Source organism: Fonsecaea erecta (assembly GCF_001651985.1).
Source record: "Fonsecaea erecta strain CBS 125763 chromosome Unknown Scaff7, whole genome shotgun sequence".
In the NCBI taxonomy this organism is placed as follows: Eukaryota; Fungi; Ascomycota; class Eurotiomycetes; order Chaetothyriales; family Herpotrichiellaceae; genus Fonsecaea; species Fonsecaea erecta.
In genome coordinates, this window is record NW_017387250.1 from 1,060,999 (window position 1) to 1,084,134 (window position 23,136).

At 52.5% G+C, this 23,136-nt stretch overlaps 5 protein-coding genes across 5 annotated transcripts; 3 read left to right on the top strand and 2 right to left on the bottom strand.

Moving 5' to 3' along the window:
- Positions 1-228: 228 nt before the first annotated feature.
- Positions 229-2,330, top strand: AYL99_08246 (hypothetical protein; the record flags this gene model as incomplete). The annotated part of the gene is made up of 4 exons (XM_018839754.1): positions 229-402; positions 452-1,642; positions 1,696-2,236; positions 2,326-2,330. 4 exons carry the CDS (start codon positions 229-231, stop codon positions 2,328-2,330), a joined length of 1,911 nt encoding a protein of 636 aa, XP_018690875.1.
- Positions 2,331-4,462: 2,132 nt separating this feature from the next.
- Positions 4,463-6,422, bottom strand: AYL99_08247 (hypothetical protein; the record flags this gene model as incomplete). The annotated part of the gene is made up of 2 exons (XM_018839755.1): positions 4,463-4,702; positions 4,764-6,422. The coding sequence occupies 2 exons, from the start codon at positions 6,420-6,422 to the stop codon at positions 4,463-4,465; spliced, it is 1,899 nt and encodes a 632-aa protein (XP_018690876.1).
- A 3,127-nt stretch (positions 6,423-9,549) lies between these two features.
- On the bottom strand, positions 9,550-11,039 carry AYL99_08248 (hypothetical protein; the record flags this gene model as incomplete). The annotated part of the gene is made up of 2 exons (XM_018839756.1): positions 9,550-10,703; positions 10,931-11,039. 2 exons carry the CDS (start codon positions 11,037-11,039, stop codon positions 9,550-9,552), a joined length of 1,263 nt encoding a protein of 420 aa, XP_018690877.1.
- Positions 11,040-15,714: 4,675 nt separating this feature from the next.
- Positions 15,715-17,379, top strand: AYL99_08249 (hypothetical protein; the record flags this gene model as incomplete). The annotated part of the gene is made up of 3 exons (XM_018839757.1): positions 15,715-15,788; positions 15,847-16,525; positions 16,630-17,379. 3 exons carry the CDS (start codon positions 15,715-15,717, stop codon positions 17,377-17,379), a joined length of 1,503 nt encoding a protein of 500 aa, XP_018690878.1.
- Positions 17,380-18,973: 1,594 nt separating this feature from the next.
- On the top strand, positions 18,974-22,713 carry AYL99_08250 (calcium-translocating P-type ATPase, PMCA-type; the record flags this gene model as incomplete). Its single annotated transcript, XM_018839758.1, has 2 exons — positions 18,974-19,801; positions 19,861-22,713. The coding sequence occupies 2 exons, from the start codon at positions 18,974-18,976 to the stop codon at positions 22,711-22,713; spliced, it is 3,681 nt and encodes a 1,226-aa protein (XP_018690879.1).
- Positions 22,714-23,136: the final 423 nt, after the last annotated feature.

The following is a 23,136-nucleotide window of genomic DNA, read 5'->3' on the forward strand; positions in this document are numbered from 1 at the left end:
CGCAATCTTCACTATCCAACCCTTCTTCAGGCCACTTCTGAGAACTGACCTACACCAAATACCCTTGACGTTGTGTCCAGTCAGCCGTGGCCTTCAACTTCTCCGTTCGTCGTCGCTTTGAAAGGTATTTTTTCAAATCCCCCGGTTTGAATGAGAACGGCATTTTTACGTGTAGTTGCAGTGACCGACTGACCGCGACTGTTCGCTCTTACCTCCAGCATACCGAACATGACGCCTTCAAGCGAAGAGGAGGAATATGACTTTCGTCTTCAAGAGTCGAGAACAATGCCGATTTCAAGTTCAAGTTCAGCAGAAAGCGATGACAACAACCAGCAAAGCTCATCTATCCCGACATTGCGGCGCTTGCCCAATCCCTTCTCAGCCGCTGCATCGGCTTTTGGAGTAGGCCCTTGCACGCCATATGATATACACAGGTGCTGATTTCTTCCAGGCCATATTCCAGCCCTCGGGGAGTTCCTCTCCTTTCGTGGACCGACGGTTCCTCGATGATCGCCTACTAGCGTACCAAGATGGTATGGCTCAAAATGACGCTGCGCCGCTCTACACGACGTACCATAGGGTGAACGAGCAAGAGGCCGAAAGAAATCGGGGATACTTTCAGCTGATGCAAGGGCTTTCGCAGAGCGCCACAGACGGCCACCCTGATGCCCAGGCTGAAGAAACCAAGACGACTCCGCTGTTTTCCAATCACGTTCAGAAGGTTCTGAGGAGTGGTGTCATAGGAGTCGTTGCACCCAACAGCAATCCTTTCCCTCAGTATGGACTGCTGGGCATGCGTGAAGAGACATACAATTCCTCTTTGCCAGATGCAACTGGGACTTTGTCGATCGAGGACAACCTCATCTTCGCCAACATGAATGCACCCTGGTCCGCCTTCATTTGCGGTTCACAGGGTGCTGGGAAGAGTCACTCCCTCTCTTGCCTTTTGGAGAACTCCCTGTTGGCCTCGTCGCCTGCAGGAGAGAATCCAAAGCCGCTTGCTGGCCTTATTTTTCACTATGACAAGTTCACGAGTAGTGAGAGCACGCAATTTTGTGAGGCGGCATATTTGTGCTCTTCCGGCATTCCTGTGCGAGTCCTTGTCTCCCCGAGCAATATCCATGCCATGCATAGGCTCTACAGGAATCTTCCTGGTTTGCCTGGAGACGCTCCCCGTCCAGAAGTCATTCCACTCTACTTCCAGGAAAACCAACTCAATGTCACACGTCTGATGACGTTGATGGCAGTCGATAACAACAGTAAGGTGCCGCTGTACATGGAGGTCCTTTTCAAGGTGCTTCGTGACATGACAACGGAAAAAAAGGGCGCCGGAGGGCTGAATTACCTCGATTTCAAGGCCCGGTTGTCAAGCAAAGGCTTCAATTCCTCACAAAATGGGCCTCTCAGATTGCGTCTGGAAGTGCTCGAGTCTTTCCTTGCACACGGAGTCCAGCCTGTGGAGTCTGAAGCCCGCTTGAGGGACATGTTCAAGTCGGCTCCAGGGACTCTCACCATTGTCGATCTGAGTTGCCCTTTTGTCAACGAGAACGATGCCTGTGCTCTTTTCACAATTTGCCTTTCAATTTTCATGGAGAACCGCGCTGGCTGTGGTCGCGTCATTGCTCTCGATGAAGCTCACAAGGTATGCCACGTCTGCTCTCTTTCGCGTCTGCTAATTATCTTTGCCCTTCACAGTTCCTGACAAAATCGGGAGAGGCTGAAAAGCTCACGGATGAACTGACGTCTCTTGTTCGTCAACAGCGCCACCTCGCTGCACGCATTATTGTGTCGACGCAGGAACCGACACTCGCGCCGCGGCTCATTGATCTGTGCAACGTCTGCATCGTTCACCGATTCAGTTCTCCTGCGTGGTTTGAAATGCTCCAAGACCACCTTGCTGGTGCTAGCCGCCACAAGAACTGCAACAATGCAAAATTGTTTGAGACCATAGTCGGCTTACAGACTGGGGAAGCGCTAATATTCTGTCCGGCAGCGTTGCTCGACGTCTACAATGGTAATTTGCAGACATTGAAAGACGCGTTTATCAGAGCCCGCATCAGGAACCGCGTGACCGTTGATGGTGGGAAGAGCATTCTAGCCTCTGACGAGATGCAAATTGATCGAGGCGTGGAGATCTTGAACAAGGAGCTCATTCGACCATTTGCGACGCCGATGGAGATGGCTTCGGCCAAACAGTTTGGCAAACAGCCCGGCAAAAACTCAGGCAAGCAGCCAAGTAAAGCAGAACGGCGTGCAGAACGGATCGTAGAACGGCGTGCAGTCAGGACGGGACGCGTGACGAGGAGCCTAACGTTCCAGACTCAGGCTAACAACTTGAGAAAAGGTCTGGCATCTGCACAAGCACAAGGCTGGGAGCCGGAGGGAATAGCAGTTTCGACTCAAAATCCAGCACCAAGTGTTCCCCAGCGCTCACTGGAGAGTTCAGCGCAAGTTCCGGCTTCCAATGCCACCGACCGTGCTGATGCTGATCCAGGTGACATTTTCGCTACATCTCCTTCTTTTGTTCCCTTGGATACATCATTTCAGTCCAGCACACAGCCTAGTCAAGGTGTTCTCCGGTCTTACTTGTGTAACACCGTTACAGAGTCTCTCCGCAGGTGCCCCGACCAAATTGCATTCACAGACGTACGTAGTGAAGCAGCGCGCTGTGCAGGCTTGCCTGAAGGATTCTTCTCAGGAACTCAGTGGAAAAACTGGTCCAGAAGAGTGATCAATGAGCAGGTGGTAGGTTGGGACTTATCCCTCGAGATGGGCTTCCGGTCACTGACTTGAACTGGTTAGATGCAGCACGTCACTGATTATGGGATACCAATGCCGCTCCGCCACTAGATTCTTTTATTGAGTCTTCGAATGGCAGGGAAACGGCTCTCATGAGGTGGTTGGTATTCAGCCTCAGTACGAACGAAGCAATCAAAACTCTCCGGGAAATGCTTGTGTATACCTCAGCAGGGAATGGCTTGTTTTGCGAGGAGAAGCGTGATGGGTTCAAGGAGGGAACAGTCCATATTGGATCTGGTTCTATTACTCCTTCAGAAATGAGCCAAGGAGTCTTGTTCTAATGGCTCGGATCCTCATCGGTGTCATCTTGCTATTGCGGCTGGGGTTCGTGGAGGCATATTTCAGACACATGAAGTACATTGTACACAGCATGTATGTGCTTAGCTCGTCGATAGCCAACACAAAAATCGACGAAAATACAAGTTTGAAATGAAGAAGATGGGGCGAAGTTTTGTGAAGTCAAGAGCAAGGCACCAGACCCCGAGCCTTCAGCGCCATGATATCAGAAAACCGAGGCCCCGCGTTGCCCCGATGCCAGCTGGAGAAAGAAATGAAAAGGGGTAAGGAGTGAAAGACATAAGCATGACACACTACAGTACAACAACAACACATCAGATCACATATCACGTGTCAGCATTTAATACCAACGGGCCGGCGTATGATGGACGGGCCCCAAACGGGCTCAGGAGACATGATATTGGCTACATATTTCCCTAGTCCTCCACCAATCGTTCCGACAGAACTTGACAGGCTGGTTGATCGACGGGAGGTGGGGGGGAGCGTTGACAAGCCTTCAGTCCAGTGTTAAATTGATTGCACTGTGTAACGCTCTCCATGGGCACGGGCATGGGCATGGGGGCAAGGAAGTATGTGACCATGAAGAACGGACGCGGCGCAATTTCAAATAATCGAAGTGGCAGGAGTTCGAGTCTGCCGCCACGGCGTTTCACGACAATTCAATTTCTCCTTCTAATACCTCTTATTTCTTACCCAGTTTTGTCTTTCTCTCCCCCCACCCCCCGACCCCTGTGGTTCCGCACCACGACGCAGCCGTTTGTTTGGGCAGAAAAGCTTGTGTCTGTCTGGCTGGCTGGCGAGATCTCTCGTGTACACACATCCCGGTAGGTCGGTACATGCTCTTTTCTGCCTTGGCTCGAGCTCCTCGCTGTGCTCCTCCTCCGGCAAAAGGGAAAACGTCTCGAGGCGCGAGGAGGGAAGGAAACGACGACGACGATGACGACGAGGAGAAAATATGGCGACGAAAACTGTAGGGAGGATTATTCCCTCTCTCTCTCTCTACATGATGTACTGCGGACTGGTTTGAACATGAACAGATGTGTGCATTCTCCCGTGGGAATTGATGGATCGCATCATGCTGTACTATACCCCCCTGCCCTCCCTCACTACCTAGGTATATTGCCAGGTATGCCTCGTACTTTTATGCTCTCAATGATTTGAACGCAGAATATGCATGCTCAAAACACAAAGCCGCTGCTCATTAGATATATATATGTGCACACCTCTCTCAAGTCGTAAACCGCACTCTTTCATTGGTATCAAAAATGAAAAACAAAAAAACAAATATGTCCACTCCTGAACAATGCCGTAATTAAAACAAATGTTATGATGCGCACAACATAGTCATCCACACAAAAGAAGATTTTTATGATGCTTTGGCGTGCAGTTTGCCCTTCTTCTTGAGCTTGCTGTACACGATGCCATTGCCATTGGCGTACTCAGTCGGCACCGTGGGCCAATCGTCCACGCCGTCGAGCATGGCCACTGCCATGCCGCCCGCTACGTGTGTCTGCACGTGGCAATGGAAAAGAAATGCGCCGGGATTCGTGACTTGGTATCGCAACACCATCCACGTGCTGTTGGCTTCATTGGGGGTGGTAGTGTACTAAGGCACAGACGTTAGTTGGAGCTAGAAGCTTTTGCAGGGATTTCAGAGTAGAACTTACCCCATCGCGAAGAGGTGGGTTGACAAAGTTGAATGTGCCGGCTGGCAGAGCAGCGGCCGCTTCAGCGACAGTGCTCCAGGTCCAGTTTCCGATTCCTTTACCCAGAACATAAGCCTTGTTGGAGTGTTTATGCATCGGGTGAGGTTGGGCGAGTGGGCCCTGCGTCTTGATCACCAAATCGACCCATTGACCGCTCTTTGTCTTGAGAATAAGGTCGTTGGCTTTGATGTCGGAGGGATCTTCAAAGAGAAGGGGCGTCTGATCTTCCAGCTCTGGCGCAAAGGCATTGACACCACTGAGAGTCCATTGGTAAGCGCCGGCTGGCTGTCCAAGCTTCTTGATGTTCATTTGGTATGTGACATCCGCGTCCGGAGCGGGGGGCGAAGGGGGATAAGGAGACGCAAGGTTGTCATTGAAGGTCACTAGGGTGGTCAAATTGACACCGGCGAAATTCATGCCCGCAATGGCATTGGGGTCTTCAGTCGCGGGTCCATATGAGCCTTTGTAGTTCAGAACAGCGAAGCCGCTGATGACTTGGTTGAGACCGTTGTTTGCCACTCGGATGGAATACTGGGCAGGGAATTGGTTGAGCTCGATCAGAACAGAGTATCGGTCTCCGTTGTTGACGATAACTTGGTCCACAAGGGTTGGAGTCACGTACCCGCCATCCACAGCGTACACCCACATCTTGTGTCCATCGATGGTAAACTTGAGCAGCTCGTATCCGCCAGGGTTAATGAAGGTCAAGGCCGCAAAGCCTTTGGCGGGATCGACGTCAATTGTCGCCATGGGCCCAGTCGACGGATTACATGTGAAGTAGGCATCGTCAGGAAGAGTCTCAATGTCGAAGGTGAAGTTCCCTTGAGTCGCAGGGAGATTGGGAGGTAGGCAACCCTTGTCGGTGATTTGGGAAGGGCTGACTGAAGCCAGGAGCGCCGCGACTTTGGGGTTTGTGTAGGCAGTCAACTCATCACGGCTCAAGCAGTACTGTGAGCCCATCCCATTGATGATGATGGAGTCAGAGCAAGCAAAATCGATGTTGGCATCCACTTCCTGCTGATGGAGTTCCTTTGACGTGTATCTGTTGTAATCGGAGATAAAGATTGGCTGCAGCTCGTCGTCCGCCGCCGACATAGCTTTGATAATGTCGGGATCGCTGTTGATCAGAGAGAATGGCTTGTCATCTTCGGATTCTGGAGAGATGATGATAGCACCATACAGCCCATCCATCATCTGCGAGCGAGAGTGGGAGTGATAGAAGTACACCCCTGAGGCATCGGCAGTCCATTTGTACAAGAACGATGAGCCAGGTGCGATGGCAGCTTGCGAAAGACCGGGCACACCATCTGACCACGGAGTGCCTTGCTGAACAATGCCATGGAAATGAATCGTAGTCGGGTCAGGTAATTCGTTGTGAACGAGGAATTCCACTGATTGGCCGACCGTCATCTTCAATGGGGGTCCTGGGAAGGTGCCATTTGTAAGGATCATCTTTTTGGGTATCCCTCCGATCGGTGAGTAGTCTTCCCATGTGAGGGTGACTTCAAAGAAGACGGTATCGGCCCGTTCATCGAGTGACCTCGACCTCGAAGGCAGGGCAGCGCTGAGTAAAGCGAACGACAGGAAAGAGAGCACGGCGATTAACCGTGAAAAAGCCATTGTGGCAACGAAGATGCGAAGGAAGCAAAGGAAACAATTGAACAAACAACGAGAGTAATGTCCCTGGTAGAGGAACGCACTTGAGAATGGACTGGACTGACAATAACACAATGGGAAAGTATTTGAGCCAAAAGGCGAGGTTGGGGAGAGTATAATATAACGTATGGGTCGGTAGAGTCCACTGTCCTCGCACAGTCCGTGGGTGACCGCAGCTCTCCAGATGGTACCTGGACTCGTGATAGGAAGCCCGGGATGGAGGATACCATCAAGGGCTGGAAGCATTGACCAGCCTCACTGGTGAAGTCTGATGTCTTTACATCCATTAGCGTCTTAGCAGTGGCATTGATTCTGGGGCTGACCAGGGTACACAGGATACCTGCAGGGCATTGGCACACCACCTGTGAGGCCCGCCTTACCGATTTTCGGCATCGCGTGGCTTGCTAGCATGTCCATTGAAACGGGAGGCCCGAATCTAGACAAGCGGCGAAGCATACCGCCTCTGCAGGCTGGCAACATGGAGCAGTTAGGACCGTGAATCGAGCCCGAGGCTCTACGTATTCTCTGCCATAATTTCGAGTTGTTGGGACGAGTGAACATGGAAGACAGAGTAAATCAACCCCCCATACATAGGGACAACCTGTCAATGCGCGACACAGCTGACTTGTGCAGCAGCAGCAGCAGCAGCCAAGAAAACAGCTGGAGGTTGGCAGTTTGGATGTGAGTGCGCAGGAGCGGAGGGTGGAGGCAAGTGAGGCTGAGAGTTCCTCCCAAGCACCGCTAGGCATCGCATGAACCCAAGGCCCCGATGAGCGCCACGATAACTGGCCAGGCCATCTCACGCAGGCCTCTGCCAAGAACCGCCCGCCACTCTTGGAATCCGGGCCTTCATGTCCGCAACGATGGCTGGGCCTCATGTCATTTGACGGAATATTGAAGTTCAGAGTTCAACCTTCACGCTCATTTCTCGCAACGAGGCGACATCGGTGGTGCTGAGCCTTGGCTCTACTAGGTGAGCTGGGCGGAGAGGTCGTTTGTCAACACTGGCGCGATTTCAACCACACATGGCGGGCATGTAACAGCTGACCATGTTCCGCATCTTGTCGCAGTCCCTGTTCCTTCCTTTTGTGTCCGTATGCGAGTCTCACATCTGATCTCTACTCCTGGGCGGTATTTTTGCAAGATTGACTCGAGTGGCCTTGGATCTCGGCAGTAGCTAGTGAAGGCCAACGTCAGTGGGACCCAGATTACGGCTGGGTTGAGGCAAGCTTGGAATCCAGGATGCGAACGGTCGAGATCTGGTGGCACGAGACCGACAGCCGAGAGTGTTTGGGGAGTTCTGGGTTCACGTCTCGAGGTGGAATGATAGGAGAGGAGAGAGGGTGGAATGAGGGTGGATTGTCAGAGTGTTGGAGTGTCTTCTTGTTCTTGCTCTGCCAAGCCATTGGCGTGAGATTTGACTTCCTCGTCGCGCCTCTGAATAGCAACAGGTAAATTCTCCTCGACACCAAGTCCCAATGGCCGCTGGGCCCCTCCCTCCATTCTCGCGAACAAGGACTTGTTCAAATGCAGGTACATGCGGAGGGCGAGTTACACAGCCGGCAACGCTACCAATTCCGTCTCCTCCGCCAACGAGCCACCCCTTGGGGAACAAGCACCAAGCCTATCGATAGGACAGACGTCCAGATCTTCGATTATCGAGGTATGTGCTCCGTGTGGTGGCTTCGAGGTAAAATATGTGGAGGGCCTGTCCACGATGCATGTTCTGCTGGCTTCGACTTTTTGTTTCGGGCTCTTTCAGCTCACCGTCTCCAGCCCTACGGACTTCAGTCCCGCAGGCGACGGCAAAGTGTACAGCACCGCACCCACCTCGGCCAGGAGCGGATGGCGGTCTGACTTTATGTCCTTGGCAAGGTTCGGTTTATACGAGTCTCGGACAGTCGCGATCGAATTGATTGCTTGTACCAAGCCCGAGGGAGGTTCCATGTCTCTCTTTCTTCGAGTGCCATTGGACTCGGTGAGTGGCAAGCTACCTCTGCATCCCAACAATCCGAGATGCAGGCTCGGACAAGGTGCTCGGAGAAGGCCAAGATGCTCTAGATGTTCAATAATAGCATCATGCGGTGGCAGGAATGCTTGTCAAGACTTCTTGGATGAGGCTCCGCTGAAGTTTTTTAAGCGGGTTTTTTTTTGATATCACGAGTTACGATACTTATCGACTGTGGGCGATAGGCGTCATGTGGCTGGCGGATTTGCGGCCTCGACCGAGTTGTGGAAGCGGTGGCAGCGTCGCCGCCACCTGCATCATCACTGCGACATACCTTTGCTTTCGCTCCTGGAGTCGCTGAGCTTTCAGTTCGTGCATTGACGCGCCCATGTCCGTGTTTGCTTGTCAATGGAGTCAATCGTCATGTGCATTTCCTGCAAAGATTTCAACTGGTAAAGTCGCCGTCTGGCCAACCGGACTCTGGGTGAAGACTGTCGGCGGTTGCCATCATTGATCGTCTCCCATACCGAGGTTTGTCAATTGGTTTGTTTCCCTCTGACAGTCCTTCAACAGAACACAATGGCGTTGAGTTCGGAAAGGACGATTCCAACAGCCATGTCTTATCCACGCCAGTTGCAGAACAGACGAAATCCGAACCTGGTCCTCCAAACTGCATCAACAAATGTCATGTCTCCTCCAGAAGGGTGCTGCCGGCTGCATGCTGTTTGGAGAAACACATCATCGTGACGATCATCTTCGAGAGCCAGAGAACATTGATCATTCGGGCAAGTCATTTGCATTACTTCCCCAACCAGCAATACCATCAAGCAGAAGATGCATCTCCTCGAGTGTGGTCCGAAGCATATGGACTGTACCCAACTCGTCTGACCTGGAAATCTGGCAGTACCTAGGCTCGATTGTGTCCTCGAACAGGCTCAGCAACAACCACAACCCCGCTATCGGGGCACAAGGTAGATACTAACTTTTGTCCTGTCTGAAGCCCGAAAGCTCACCTCACATGATCACATGAAAGCCCCCCTTGTTGCCACATCCATGCATTTTAAAGAGTCCTTACTAACCGCTAACCCATTGGAATCCCTTGTACTACCGCCACACGCAGTCAAATCGATCTTTCCCTTCAATTCACTTGAGCTCCACGTTGTCATGGTCGCCCACGACGATCTCGACCGACCGGCCACCTTCGTCCAGACTCCTGCGTCCCGCTTCCAAGATGGCCGTCGTGAGGACGGTGTTCCGCAGCGTGGGCAAGCCTCTCTTGTCCAGCTGATCGAGCGTGACTCTGCCCTCATTCACTGCGGTGACGCCGTCGATGAACTTCTCGAAGCTCACGTACCCGTACCCGCTCTGGCCGTTGAAGTTGCCTTCCTCGTCAGGCGCATACCGCATATAGAAGGGGTTGTACCACTTCAAGGAACTGCCGGACCGATCGTTCTCGTCCACCACGTCGTAACCCCTCTTCGCCTGGTTAACGTTGATCTCGCCCTTGGAGGCGATGTAGTGGAAGTGCTGCTGCGAGTGGACGCCGGCGTTCATCGGCGCGGTCCAGCTGGCCGTGTAGATGCCCGTAGCGCGCTTGTCATCACCGGGACGCGTCCAGTCGACCAGCAGGGTGATGGTGTCCTCGGTGCCCTTGACGCAGCCCACAGTTTCCGAGATGCCGAGACTCGCACTGGCGCGCACGGTGGAAGGTCGCCACCCGGCGTCGCGGACCATCCACTCGCAGATGTCGACGTGGTGCGAGTTGAGGTAGTACGAGATGTCGGACTCGCGGCCGGCCCAGGCCTTGAACGTCTCGAGCTGCGACTTGGGCTGCGACATGTAACTGTAGAAGTAGTTGAAGTCACCGAGGGTCCGGGCCTTGAACCGCGCGTCCGCGTACGCCGGGTCGAAGCGCTTGTGGTGCTCGACGTACACCAGCACCTTGTGCTTCTCGGCCAGCACGAGCAGATCCAGATGGTGCGCCAGCAGCTTGGTGGCGGGCTTGGTCACGAGAACGTGGTGACCGCGCTCGATGGCGTACTTTGCGATGTCGTAGTGCGTCGAATCCGGGGTGAAGATGGTCACGGCCGACCCGTGTGGCAGGGCGTCGATGGCGGTCTTGAAGGCGTTGGGGTCCGATTGGTCGTCGGGCGGGAAGGACTGGAAGGACACATCGAGCCCGTTGTACGCTTCCGAGATGTTCTTCTGGAGATGCGCGCGGATGGCCGGGAATTTGTGGCCGGAGACGCCGACCATGGCCAGGTCCGAGACTTTGCCCCGGCGGCGGAGGTCGAAGACTATATATATATAAGAATATAAGAAGATACCCTCTCACATGGTTCGACGTGGAATCAATCAACGACCCATTCCACTTATGGTTTGTCGATTCTTCTGCACACTGAATGCATTTATTTTCCAGGAGAGCAGGAGTGTCTGCCTCCTATACAAACCCTCCTGCCCACTCTCCGCGGCTAGGCAGTACACTGGAACGGAAAAAGAGATCATTTTTTCCCACAAAACTTACGCGTCAATCCCACAACACCTACTTTCTTGTCTGACGTGGACGGCGCCCCCGAGACGAAGCCGGTCGTGTACTCGCCCGTGCCGACCATCAGGACTGCCGGCGGGGCCATCTTGATATGATGCGAAGTGAATTGATAGAGATGTATTTTGCAGGACAAGGGAGGTGGGCTGAGAATTGTGATATACGGAGTGAGTAGGCTTGACCTAGATGCGTGGGAACTCCTCAAAGGTGCTTCCTCACTTTTTCAGATCTCGAGGGGTTTTTTGGATTCCACACTGCTGTGATGAATTGAGGATGACGATGATGGTGTTGATAAAGAGACGACAAAGAACTTAGAGAACTTCAAACAACAACAACTCAAAGCCAGTCCTGAGGGAAGAAATCCGTGACGTTGCAATGTCACATCTCCCAAACCGGCTAATAGCATTTCGGTGTCACTCATTTATGCCCCCCACATTACATCCCCAGCGAACACCTTGAGGGCGAGAGAGCACAGAGCCATGGCCGTTGATTCGTCCCTTCAATTGCCGCCCCGGGTGGTGTCTGATTCGACCGACGGAGGCGGCAATTGAAGCTTCAATGTCCGAGATTTGTTCCGACGGATCCTTTTTCAAGGGAGGGTTTGAGCTTTTAATAACTCGACACAAAAACAGAGCCGGAAGGAGGGGGCGGTGGTGTCTGTGTTTTGGGCCGGGCCGAGTGGCTTGAGTAGAGTAGAACGATTGATTGGAGCCTTGTGGTCCAGTTCCAATTAATTGGGAAAGGGAGCCAGCCATATTGGAGGTATATTAGAAGGCAGAGTGTCCAGCTTAGCTATAATAATAGAGAAGCCTACCTTATCCAGGCTACCTAGACTGGATTGTCATTAATGGCATTGGGTCTAGCGTTCCAACTCGGCCCTGAAATTTGAGAACAAGACCATTTGGTGGCTGAGGTATGTACCGGGATAAATAGGGCAGGTGTTGCCTCTGTACCGAGAAGGAATTGGGCCATGTAAGGTGAAGAAGGAGCCGGGTATATTCCACAGTCCTCGGAACGAGTACCGAGAAAAGTACCCGCAGGTACGTACGAGTACATGCATACGATGACGGCGCGGAGGGAACCGGCTGGTGCCGGTCTCCTCGTCTGGGGCCAGGCTTACTCAGAGATGATGTAGAATACCAGAGCGTCAACTGCCCCCGGTCAGTCGAGGTCGTATACCCCAGAATTCCCATCCAGGTGCTCGTACAGTCCTCTTATAGCGTCCGGCAGCATGTCTTTGGCCCTTGACTCCTGTGGCTAGGGGAGGTAGAAGTGCATCAGCATCGAAGGTGCCTTCAGCGAGAAACTCGATTAGACGTGCCACATGCCAGTGTGGCCCTTCCGACTACAGACCGAAAGACTTCCATCAGGCCATGGATTGCAAGAAGCGGGGACTGTCAATTGAAACAAAGGGCGGAGTATATCTCACCAGTGCATCTGCCGGACTCAGAAGACAGGTTACAGCTGAGAGTCGCGAAAGGCGGCTCCCTCCCCCCTCCCGGCGGCGGGACAGGACTCGTGCTGCTCGCCGCCATCAATTCCGCAGGCTGATCTCCACCGATATTGGGATACTTCACCGCCGCGTCGTCAGGTGATCTTCAGCAGAAGGTCGCGCTAGAACCGCGGCGCGCAGTGGAGCTCGTGGTAGATCGTAAGACCTAGATCCTTCGCTGTGTCCGCTGTGTCCGCTGCGGCGTATCAAGGAACCAGTTCACCGGTTCGATCGTCCTCAGACGCTAGCAAGGAGGCATGTCACAATGACCCGCAGCTTCACATGGTCAGATGAGTCGACATGGCTGGTGAGCCCCAAGAGCCACCACTACTCTTCAGGCTCATCTGGACTCTCAGTTCGTTGATTCGATCAGAGCGCCAGGTCATCTGGGTGGAGAGGAAGGTGAGGACGATATCGAGCGAGAGTCTAATGCATTCCTTCCACGCCTTTGAAGACGGTCTCGCCATCGAGATCAGGGATAATGGTTGAGAGTAAGTCATGTAACATTGCTTGCCCTTTGTCGCAGGTCCACTTTGAATCTCTCATAGTCTAAATCTGGCTTTGCTGCAGAGCATGTCGGCCAACGTCGACCCACGGCATTAGACTGCAGAGGATGAGGTCCATCTCAAACGCGAAGATATCGTTTTACGTGGGGTCTAGGAACTCACGTCTTAAAACGGTCTCTGCAAGTCTACTAGCCTAAATCCAGAAGCATCCCGATTGCGCACGGGCAGTGATCTTCTCCCCGTCTCCACAGCTAGGAAAATTTCATTATCTACGGTTGCATCTCGTGTCTGGGGCAAAGACAACGAATGGCAACCTTGGATCCAGCAAACTGACGAGATTACTGACTGCTCGGAGATGCGTCAGAGCAGCCTCGTGTATCATCGAGTTACCATCCGCACAAGCCGAGATAGAAGATTTCGAGGATGACTTCCTTGTCCAAGGCCACTGCGGGAATTGGTTGCAAACGTCGACGAATATGAGGTATTGGCGTTTAGTAGGGAAAGCATATGCATTTCGTGGGAGAGGCAGCCTTGGACAATCTCCTCCTCGATAGCTGGGAACTTCTCGAAGTGGCTCGTGTTCGTTTCAGTGCTATCTGGCGCCCGTGGTATCGGGAACGAGGTGAGGTGTTGTGAGATGCACAGTAGCTCTGCGTCCAGCCAGACTGAGATTGCATTGAATGCGTCGACACAATCGCGAGGCTGAAAGTTGGCCCGGGGGACCTCTACAGGCGTCGAGTCGGAGCTTTGATGCACTGACACAGCACTTTGGTTAGCACCAGCTGTTGATTGACCCGGTGTCCGAGACAAGATATTGTCAGAACAGGTGCTATCCAAGACTGACCGCGCACTGGCAGAATAATTCAGCCCTTCGCTTTGCCCAACGTGCAGACGATTGAGTCTCCGCCATTGTTGGACGTGTCTCCCAATGACAGGATATCTATCTTGCTTGCTGTTGGACAGGCCTGCGCCCACACCCGACCTGTCGCAAACAAGAGCCTGCTTGATTGTCCACTTTCTGTCATTCCCTCCTCCTTCTCAGCGACAATACTTCCTTCCGAGAAACCGAGTTTTGCTTGACTCGGTTTTCGCGCCGTCCGCACCACGTAGTTACCATGCTAGTGAAGCCGCCTCGTAGGTATTTGAGACATTGCAGATCAGGCTGTCGTAGGAAGGACTCCTCACAATATATCTCTGGGGTTGGAGGTATACATCACCACACCACGACAGTTAAAGGGAGGGACAACTCCATTGTCTGGAAGATCAAACGCAGTAGGCTGGTTGCTGAACAATGAATCGGTGCAAATCCTAACTTTCAGGGTCAAGATGTTTAGCATACTCAGCCAACTTGCTGGGTAGGACAAATTTCGCCAATACCGGTCTCGCGGTCCTCTGAGATGGCGAGATCTGCATGTGACAGAGGCAGTATTATTGGATGCCGAGGCATCTCGTGCATTTCCCAGCAACTCAACCAGCGAAGCCTTATCGTGCCGAAGTTGGTTCCCGACGGACTCTGAAGATGGGGTTTTTGGGGGGCGTTCAAGTATTACGAGTTCCGTTTTGGGTCAAAGACCCCAATTTGGTCAACGCACCACGGACGACGGATGATTTCTAGGAATCAGACGCACCCAGGACGCCCCCGAGCGATTCGTCCCCAAGGTACTTGGTACCCTGCATAAGTATTGCTCACGACTCTTTAGCTTGTCGTTTGAGGGGCACCTCCCGTGTTGGTGCCGGGAGCCAAACTGAGTTTGGCTCCTGAAGCCTTCCAGGGGCGCGGTGTTCGTTCTAAAGGATGACATCCCTCATTTATTTCAGTGACTGACACGCCACAGAGAGAGTTCCATAGAACACTGTTAGTCGGGATCACCACGCTTTCTCAGCCATGCTCATATAATCCTTGGCCTACCTTGATTGACCTTGGCAAGGCTTCATCACTCCATGTCGGTATGTGAGGGCAGCCCTGCGCAGTAATCTACGTAGGCTTACCACCAAATATGCTTAAATCGCGCAAAGCCTGAGGCATCAATCTTGATGCATATACTCATACTCCGTAAGATATGCGGGCCAGTGTTAAAAGTGAATAGAGCAAGTCCGGTGTTGCCTCGCCGTGAGCGAGATTTATCTCAAGAATGTTGATTGAAGAGACAGCATGTTCATAAACCCAAAGAAGTCAGTTGGGCTCGCCTCTCGGGCTCTTCAGCCTTGCATTGGCCCTTCGGCTCGAATAAGAATCAGCTCTAGCTCAAGCCATCATACCCTGGGCAGGATCAGGTACATTTGGACAACGCGAGTCTAGAACCGTATCCTTAGAGCCTTCGGTTATTTGATAGTCTGGCCTTCTAGCTGACTGTCGCTGGGCTCGCCCGTAAGATCCATAAATGGCGTGTGGCTAATAGTCGGCCCTCCGGCAGAAGGGGAGGGCAACGCCTCTATAGGTGAGGAGTAGCGGAAACGAAACGACCCGCCTCAGCCAATGATAGATCTGAATCCACTGCTCCATGCTGACCAGTGGGATGTCACAAGCGCGCCCTTTTGATTTTGAATATCAGTCTGCTGTCGACTTCAGAGTTTCAAGGTTTCATTCTCCCAATCCCACGAGATTATATGTACTCCGCCTTGTAGGAGAATTCCATGACGTCTAGTCACTCTTGGAGTCGGAAGGTGTGTTCTTTTAGACTTCAGTGTTGGCCTCGCAGTTCCCAATTAGCTGGGAGTAGTTTTTTCTTCCTGGTTCTCTTGATACACAGGATATCAGACACGCAATGCCGATCGGTAGACCTCGCATTCCTGGCACCGATGCAGAGAGGGCAGAGGCACGGAGGAACAAAGTCCGTGCGTAAGTACTTCGAGGCGTTTCTGGTGTTATGTTGGTACTGACAGTCGATGCTATCAAGCAATGTTCAGGCCTTTAGACGACGCCAGAAAGAAAAACAGCTTGCCGAGAAGGCGAGACGGTTGCATGCCGATGATGATGGCCCACATCAGACTCTCGCAAGTCAGCCGCCGACGAGTGCTGTCCTCCCCCCGAGCTGTTTACGAGCATGCGAACCTTCTGCGGTGCCTCTGGAAAACCCGGAATTCTCCATATGGTTAATACCCTCAGAAATGGGTGCAAAGCTTGTGGGTTCGACTTACCACGTTGCCTTCGTTCATGCTCTGAAGAACAGGTTCGTGAGGCTTCACTCAATGCGTGAGCGAGCCAAAAACAAGGCTGAACAACAAATGTCAATATGCTGTTCGACCTGGACAATCACAGCAGCCCTCGAAATCGACAGGCCTGAAACCGCAGTCCTGATAGAAGCTCTATTGGCGGCTTCGCTGACCAAGGTCGGAAAAGAACGCAGTGAAGCAGAGATTGCCCTCCAAGGTGCCTATATGCACACCCGTGCGTTGCAAAGACTGCGGTACTCGCTAAAAAGGTATCAAGACGGTGACAGGACTATTTCCCGGACAGTGTTGTCTTCGACAGCGCTGATCTGTGCCATGTCGGAGCTGGTAAATGACAAGTCCTGGGCTAGCTTCAACTGCCACTTGTTGGGCGTGGGGGCTCTCATATTCCATGGCGGTGCCGAAGTAAGCCCCATCTGAGCGTTTCGTCAATGTCTCTGGCATGAGCACCCAACGCTCGGCAACTGAATATATAGCCAGCGATGCTGACGACATGTGTTGATTGATAGGGTCTGAATCACCAATCGGCTCAAGAGCATTTTTATGGGTACCGCGCAATCCAAACCCCGTTCCTGTTTATGAATCGGCAGACGTCGTTTCTGTCCGAGTCGCGATGGATCGATTTCCCCGGGAAAAAGGAAGTAGAGCCTGCTCAACGCCCCTTGCAGTCGATGCTCGATGTTGCCCTCAAAGTGCTACCGGTGATTGTCGAGCAAGATACCCTGAAAAGCTGGAGCCTTCCTCGCCTCCGAGAGAGATATGAAACAGTGTGTACCATCGTGGCCGAACTGGAAAGTTGGAGAAGTCAGCTGCAATCACAACACCACGAGCCTTTGCACACCAAAGTCATCGCCAGCTGGGAAGGTGTGTACGAGCATCGCCTCGACTTCCCCGATTCCTCGATTGCTGTTGCATTCACGATGTACACAGCAGTCAGAATACAAGTCGCAAGGCTTGTCACCGATATCTCAGATGAGATCATTTCTCGTGCGCCCACAACCGATATAGACAGAAACTCAACGGTTCTGGAGGCATTGCGCTGGGCACACCTTGCGTGCGAGAGCCTCGAGTACTTCCACACTGGCGAAACCAAAACTGCCGGACGGATTGCAACGCTTTGGCCACTGGAAATGGCCTGGCGGCTTTTTACGCAGCTGGAAGAAGAAGGTTCCATGGACGTCTCGCAAGAGATTGCATGGTGTCGGTCTGCAGCTGAACGGTACGCAAAGCTTGGGATCCCCCCGTTCCAGTGGAGGTAACACCGAGCCAGGGGATGAGTATGGGGGTGAATCCGATTTGAGGACGGTGATGTCCTGGATCTCTTTCCAGAGCTGGGAGCGACGTTTTGCTCGCTAAGATGAAACCCCATTCGAGACAATCGCGTGGCCGAGGCCGGAGCCGCAGTGATCCAACCATCAAAGCTGATCCGGAGGACATTCCTAGATAGGTGAAGATGCCCTGGAGACAAGAGGAGAGCAACCGCCTCATGTCAAGCTCAGCCTCACCAGCCACGGAGGTGGCGAGGGCCTTGGCATGTTTTATGCGTGCCACGTGACCAAAGTGACCAAATCCCTGTGGCTGGTGTGGCTGGTGACCAGGTGGCTGGAGATCTGGCAGGCAATGACAGCTCACCACATTGCTTGCTGCCTGCGCTTCCAGCCATAGCCTTTTTCAAGAGAAGAAGACAACATTCAAATTCCAGACCACGATCTTGGTGGTACGAAAAAGCTGTCGTGGTGGTGGCGGCTGCGTCCACTTCCCACTGCCCACCATGCGACCCGAGGCCTTCTCCGCCGATCTCCGCAAGAATCCCACCAACCCTCCAACATCGTGGTGTTCCTCAATAAATGACGGAGGTCAAGAAGACCAAAGACCAAGCCAAGGAATCCTGAAGAGCATGCCGGACATTTGGCACTTCTTGTTGTCAGAGCAATTGCTAGGCAGGCCTTGGTAAAGCCTTGGAATTTTGAAGTATCCTAATGCTCCTGCAGGTGGAAATGCAGGACCGACGACGCACAAGATCTCCAGACAGATGGCTATATCAGCAGAACTGGGGAACTGGAATTTAGATATATAATCTGAACGTTTTGTATGGCCCTACATTTGGGGAAAGTTGTCTAATGCAGGTATCATTCACCTTTTTCAGGGGCTTTCCGGTTGGTTCTCCCAAGAATGATGAGAATGCATAACTCGACTGGACAACATGGATGAGATTGTTGATTTGCCTTGAGCTTTGCTGCTTGGGCGCCTCTTCAAACGCCAATCGCTTGCGTCACACGTTGTTGAGTGGCCCAAATCGCAATGTTTTGTCTCTGCCCAGAACGTTGCCTATCTGCACAGCCTCACTCTGGGCAACATCAAGACACCCCATCCACCACGATCTGCTCTAGTTGCTGCAAGCCCCCGGCAGCTGCACGCCATGGCATCCTCGTCAAGGCAGAGTTTTCCTCTGCTCTCATTTGTAACATATGAGAGTCCCCTCAACACGACCTGGTTGGTGCCTTACACCTCGTCGGCCAGCTCATAAGCCCCGTTCTCCCCTGTATACAAGGCTGGCTGTGGACGTGCGTGCGTCCGACCTGTTGCCTATCTGAACCCGACTCTGCGCCAGCGGACTGCAACTCTGACCGGTCCAGCTCAGCCATCGTTATTCATGATGAAGGGGCCAAATTCCTCTTCCGCCTCACCGCCAAAGATCACACTTGATACATCGGTAGGAGACCTCATAAATACCGGAGATTGTGTGCTGTTTCAGATTGTCTGACCTTTTGGCCTCAGAAATCACCAGGGAGGCCTCGGGCGGAATCATCGACTACTTGGGTCATGTCACCGAGTCACCAGAGGGAACCCAGCATGTCCACACCTCCCCAGACCGCCATAGACGACAGCTCGTACTTGTCCCCCACTTCTCCTGAACGCAGAGGGCAATACGATGGATCAACTCTCAATTCCAGGTCGGGCTCTGTCGCCTCGGGCGAGACGGCAACGCGTATCCGATCAAATTCAGGAATATCAGCGGCCTCGAGTACCACATTCTACTCTAAATCTAGCCTGGAGTTTGACACCCCAGAAGAAGCCTTGCGAGCTGACAAGGGAGATGAGAAGGACTTCAGCGTCCCAAATAATCCCTTTGCCTTCTCCCCAGGTCAATTGAACAAGCTGCTCAATCCAAAATCATTGTCCGCCTACAAAGCACTAGGAGGACTGAGAGGCCTCGAAAGAGGTCTGCGAACCAGTATTTCGGCCGGACTGTCAGTAGATGAAACTCATCTCGATGGACAAGTCTCTTACGAGGAAGCCACCGCTGTTGGAACGTCGAAAGAAGGACTTTCAGGAGTCAATTTAACCAAGGCAAATCCAAAGGGGAGTGTGAGCCCGCGCGAAGTCAGGAGCCAATTTGAAGACCGACTCCGCGTCTACCGAGACAATCGACTACCTGAACGAAAGCCAGACAGTATCCTTATGCTCATATGGCGAGCCTACAACGACAAAATCCTCATTTTACTCACCATTGCCGCTGTTATCTCTCTAGCCCTGGGGATCTACGAGACTGTCGCTGGGGGCTCCGGTGTTGACTGGGTCGAAGGAGTGGCCATTTGCGTTGCAATCCTTATTGTGGTCGTCGTGGGTGCTGCCAATGACTGGCAGAAGGAACGCCAGTTCGTCAAACTTAACAAACGGGTATGTTCAATCACCTGGCCAACAACATCTAAGCAATTTGTTCTAACCACCACAAACAGAAAGATGATCGAGAAGTCAAAGTCATTCGATCAGGCAAATCCATCCAAATATCAGTGCACGACATCACGGTCGGCGACGTCCTTCACCTCGAGCCTGGCGATGCCGTTCCAGCGGATGGGATCTTCATATCTGGACACGGAGTCAAATGCGACGAATCGTCTGCAACTGGTGAATCGGATCAGATGAAAAAGACCCCAGGCGAGGAAGTGTGGCGACGCATTCAGGATGGCACCGCGACCAACAAACTTGATCCTTTCATCATCAGCGGCTCCAAAGTTCTCGAGGGCGTTGGCACCTATCTCGTCACCAGCGTCGGCGTCAACAGCTCTTACGGAAAGATCTTGATGAGCCTGCAGACCGACAATGAGCCCACGCCTCTGCAAGTGAAATTGGGCAGACTGGCAAATTGGATCGGAGGCCTTGGATCCACGGCTGCAGGACTCCTTTTCATCGTCCTTTTGATCAAATTTCTTGCTCATCTTTCAGGGGATACTCGACCTGGGGCCGTGAAAGCCCAGGAATTTCTGGACATTCTGATCGTCGCAATTACAGTCATCGTTGTGGCCGTTCCAGAAGGACTGCCCCTGGCAGTGACACTGGCTTTGGCGTTCGCCACCACCAGAATGCTGAAGGAGAACAATCTCGTGCGGGTCCTACGTGCCTGCGAGACAATGGGCAACGCCACAACCATCTGTTCGGACAAGACCGGCACCTTGACTCAAAATAAGATGACTGTGGTTGCTGGTACAATCGGAACGAAGGAGAAATTCGCCTCGTCACGCTCGGCGGAGACAACTGACGCGACCTCATTCACCACGATGTTCAGCAATCTGAGTGCCGATGTCAGGGACCTTCTCAGGCTCTCTATCACTCTCAACAGCACGGCTTTCGAGGGTGAAGAGAAGGGCATGCCTACTTTCATTGGTTCCAAGACTGAGGTCGCTTTGCTCACCCTCGCCAAGGAGAATCTAGGTCTTGACAACCTGGCTACTGAACGATCGAATTATAAGATCAAGCAACTGATCCCATTCGACTCGGCTCGCAAATGTATGGGCATAGTCATCAAATACAACGGCGTCTATCGGCTTCTTGTCAAGGGGGCTGCGGAGATGATGCTTGCCAAATCTGTCAAGACCATTTCCAGTGTCTACGAAAAGAAGTATGGAATTACAGATCTGACTGCCGACGAAAAAGAAACAATATCCGCAATCATTGATGAGTACGCACAACACTCCCTTCGGACCATTGCTATGCTGTACAAGGACTTCCCACAATGGCCACCTGCTGGCGCGAGGATCCTTGAAGAAGACACCAAGATGGCCGACTTCGACGATATCTTCCATGACATGACCTGGATTGGCGTCGTTGGTATCCATGATCCACTTCGGGAGGGCGTGGTCGAAGCCGTGGCACAGTGCCAACGCTCGGGTGTGGTGGTTCGTATGGTTACGGGAGACAACGTCACCACTGCGCGTGCGATCGCTGTTGACTGTGGCATCCTCCGCCAGGACGAAGATGGAATTGTCATGGAGGGTCCCAAATTCCGCCAGCTCTCAAATGAGGAAATGGACAAGATTCTGCCTCGTCTTCGTGTCCTGGCTCGTTCATCGCCTGAAGATAAGCGCATCCTCGTCAGTCGACTCAAGCATTTGGGTGAGACAGTCGCAGTGACTGGAGATGGTACCAACGATGGGCCCGCGCTGAAGATGGCTGACGTAGGCTTCAGTATGGGTATCGCCGGCACGGAAGTTGCCAAGGAGGCCTCTTCGATCATTCTGCTCGATGACAACTTCTCTTCGACCATCACTGCCCTCATGTGGGGGCGAGCCGTCAACGACGCGGTGAAAAAGTTCTTGCAGTTTCAAATCACCGTCAATATCACGGCCGTGATCCTGACTTTCGTGTCTGCTGTCTCCAATGACTCGAACCACTCCGTTCTCACTGCTGTTCAGCTCCTCTGGGTCAACCTCATTATGGACACTCTCGCTGCTCTGGCGCTCGCAACCGATCCGCCTACCAAGAAGATACTGGATCGTCCGCCACAGCCCAAATCGGAGGCTCTCATCACCATCAACATGTGGAAAATGATCATTGGCCAAGCAATCTATCAACTCAGCGTCACCTTCGTTCTCTACTTTGCTGGCATGTCCATTTTGGGCTACGAACCAAGCCAGCGTAAAGAACTGAATACGATCGTCTTCAACACGTTTGTCTGGATGCAAATCTTCAATGAACTCAACAACCGTCGCTTGGACAATAAGTTCAACATCTTTGAGAATATCCTTCGCAATTACTGGTTTATCGGCATCAACTGTATCATGGTCGCAGGACAGATCATGATTATCTTTGTTGGCGGAGCTGCATTTAGCATTACTTCCCTCGACGGTCCTCAGTGGGCAATCTCACTCCTGGTCGCTCTGCCATGCTTGCTTTGGGGCGTCTTGGTTCGATGTTTTCCTGACCCTTGGTTTGCCGTCGTCTTCAACGGAACGGTCAACGGCATAGCGTTGGTTCTCCGTCCGATCTGGAAGGGTCTTTCTGTCATCTTTCATCCGATCGTACAGGTTTGTCGAGTGATTACGCGGTTTGTTGGGCGTGCTGTGCGCAAGGTCACTCACCGGAGCACCTCTGAGCAGGAAGATGAGCAAATGCCGGCTGACGAAGAGCGGCTTTCAATGACGACCACGAAGGCGAGACCATCTGCCGTCATAGCATTGAATGGCCATGACTCATCAAGAGCGACCATGAAGACAAGTGATGTCAATACCACTTCACCATCTGACTGGAACAGGGCCGCGACAGAAATGAAAGACCTCCCGGTGCCGTCTGTGTCGATCACAGGACCCAGCTGAGGGATGCTGACACGATTCTTACGTCCCCATGTGTACATCCACCACACCTGGAGATTGATTTGTTTTCTGTATATGAATATTTAGGATGCAGCTCGCATCGGCGTTTGACTTGTGAAACCATATGGGATCGATGGAAAGGGTTTGCACGGGTGGAGGGTCAAAGATTGAACGAGATCACGCCCTGGAGTTTTGGGTGGCTGTTTGACATTCGCGAGATTTTGGATGGAGCATCTCTCGCCATCGATTGCTTGGGCTTGGGTGTGGTTTTCTTGTTTAGTTTGGGGGACAAATGGTCTTTGTCTCCGTCAAGGCAAAAGTCGTTACACGTTCGAGATTCAGATATCAAATGGATTATCCATGGCTGCCTGTGAACCTGAAGATGGGGAACCAAAAGAGAAGAAGAAGAGAAGAAGAATTGAACGA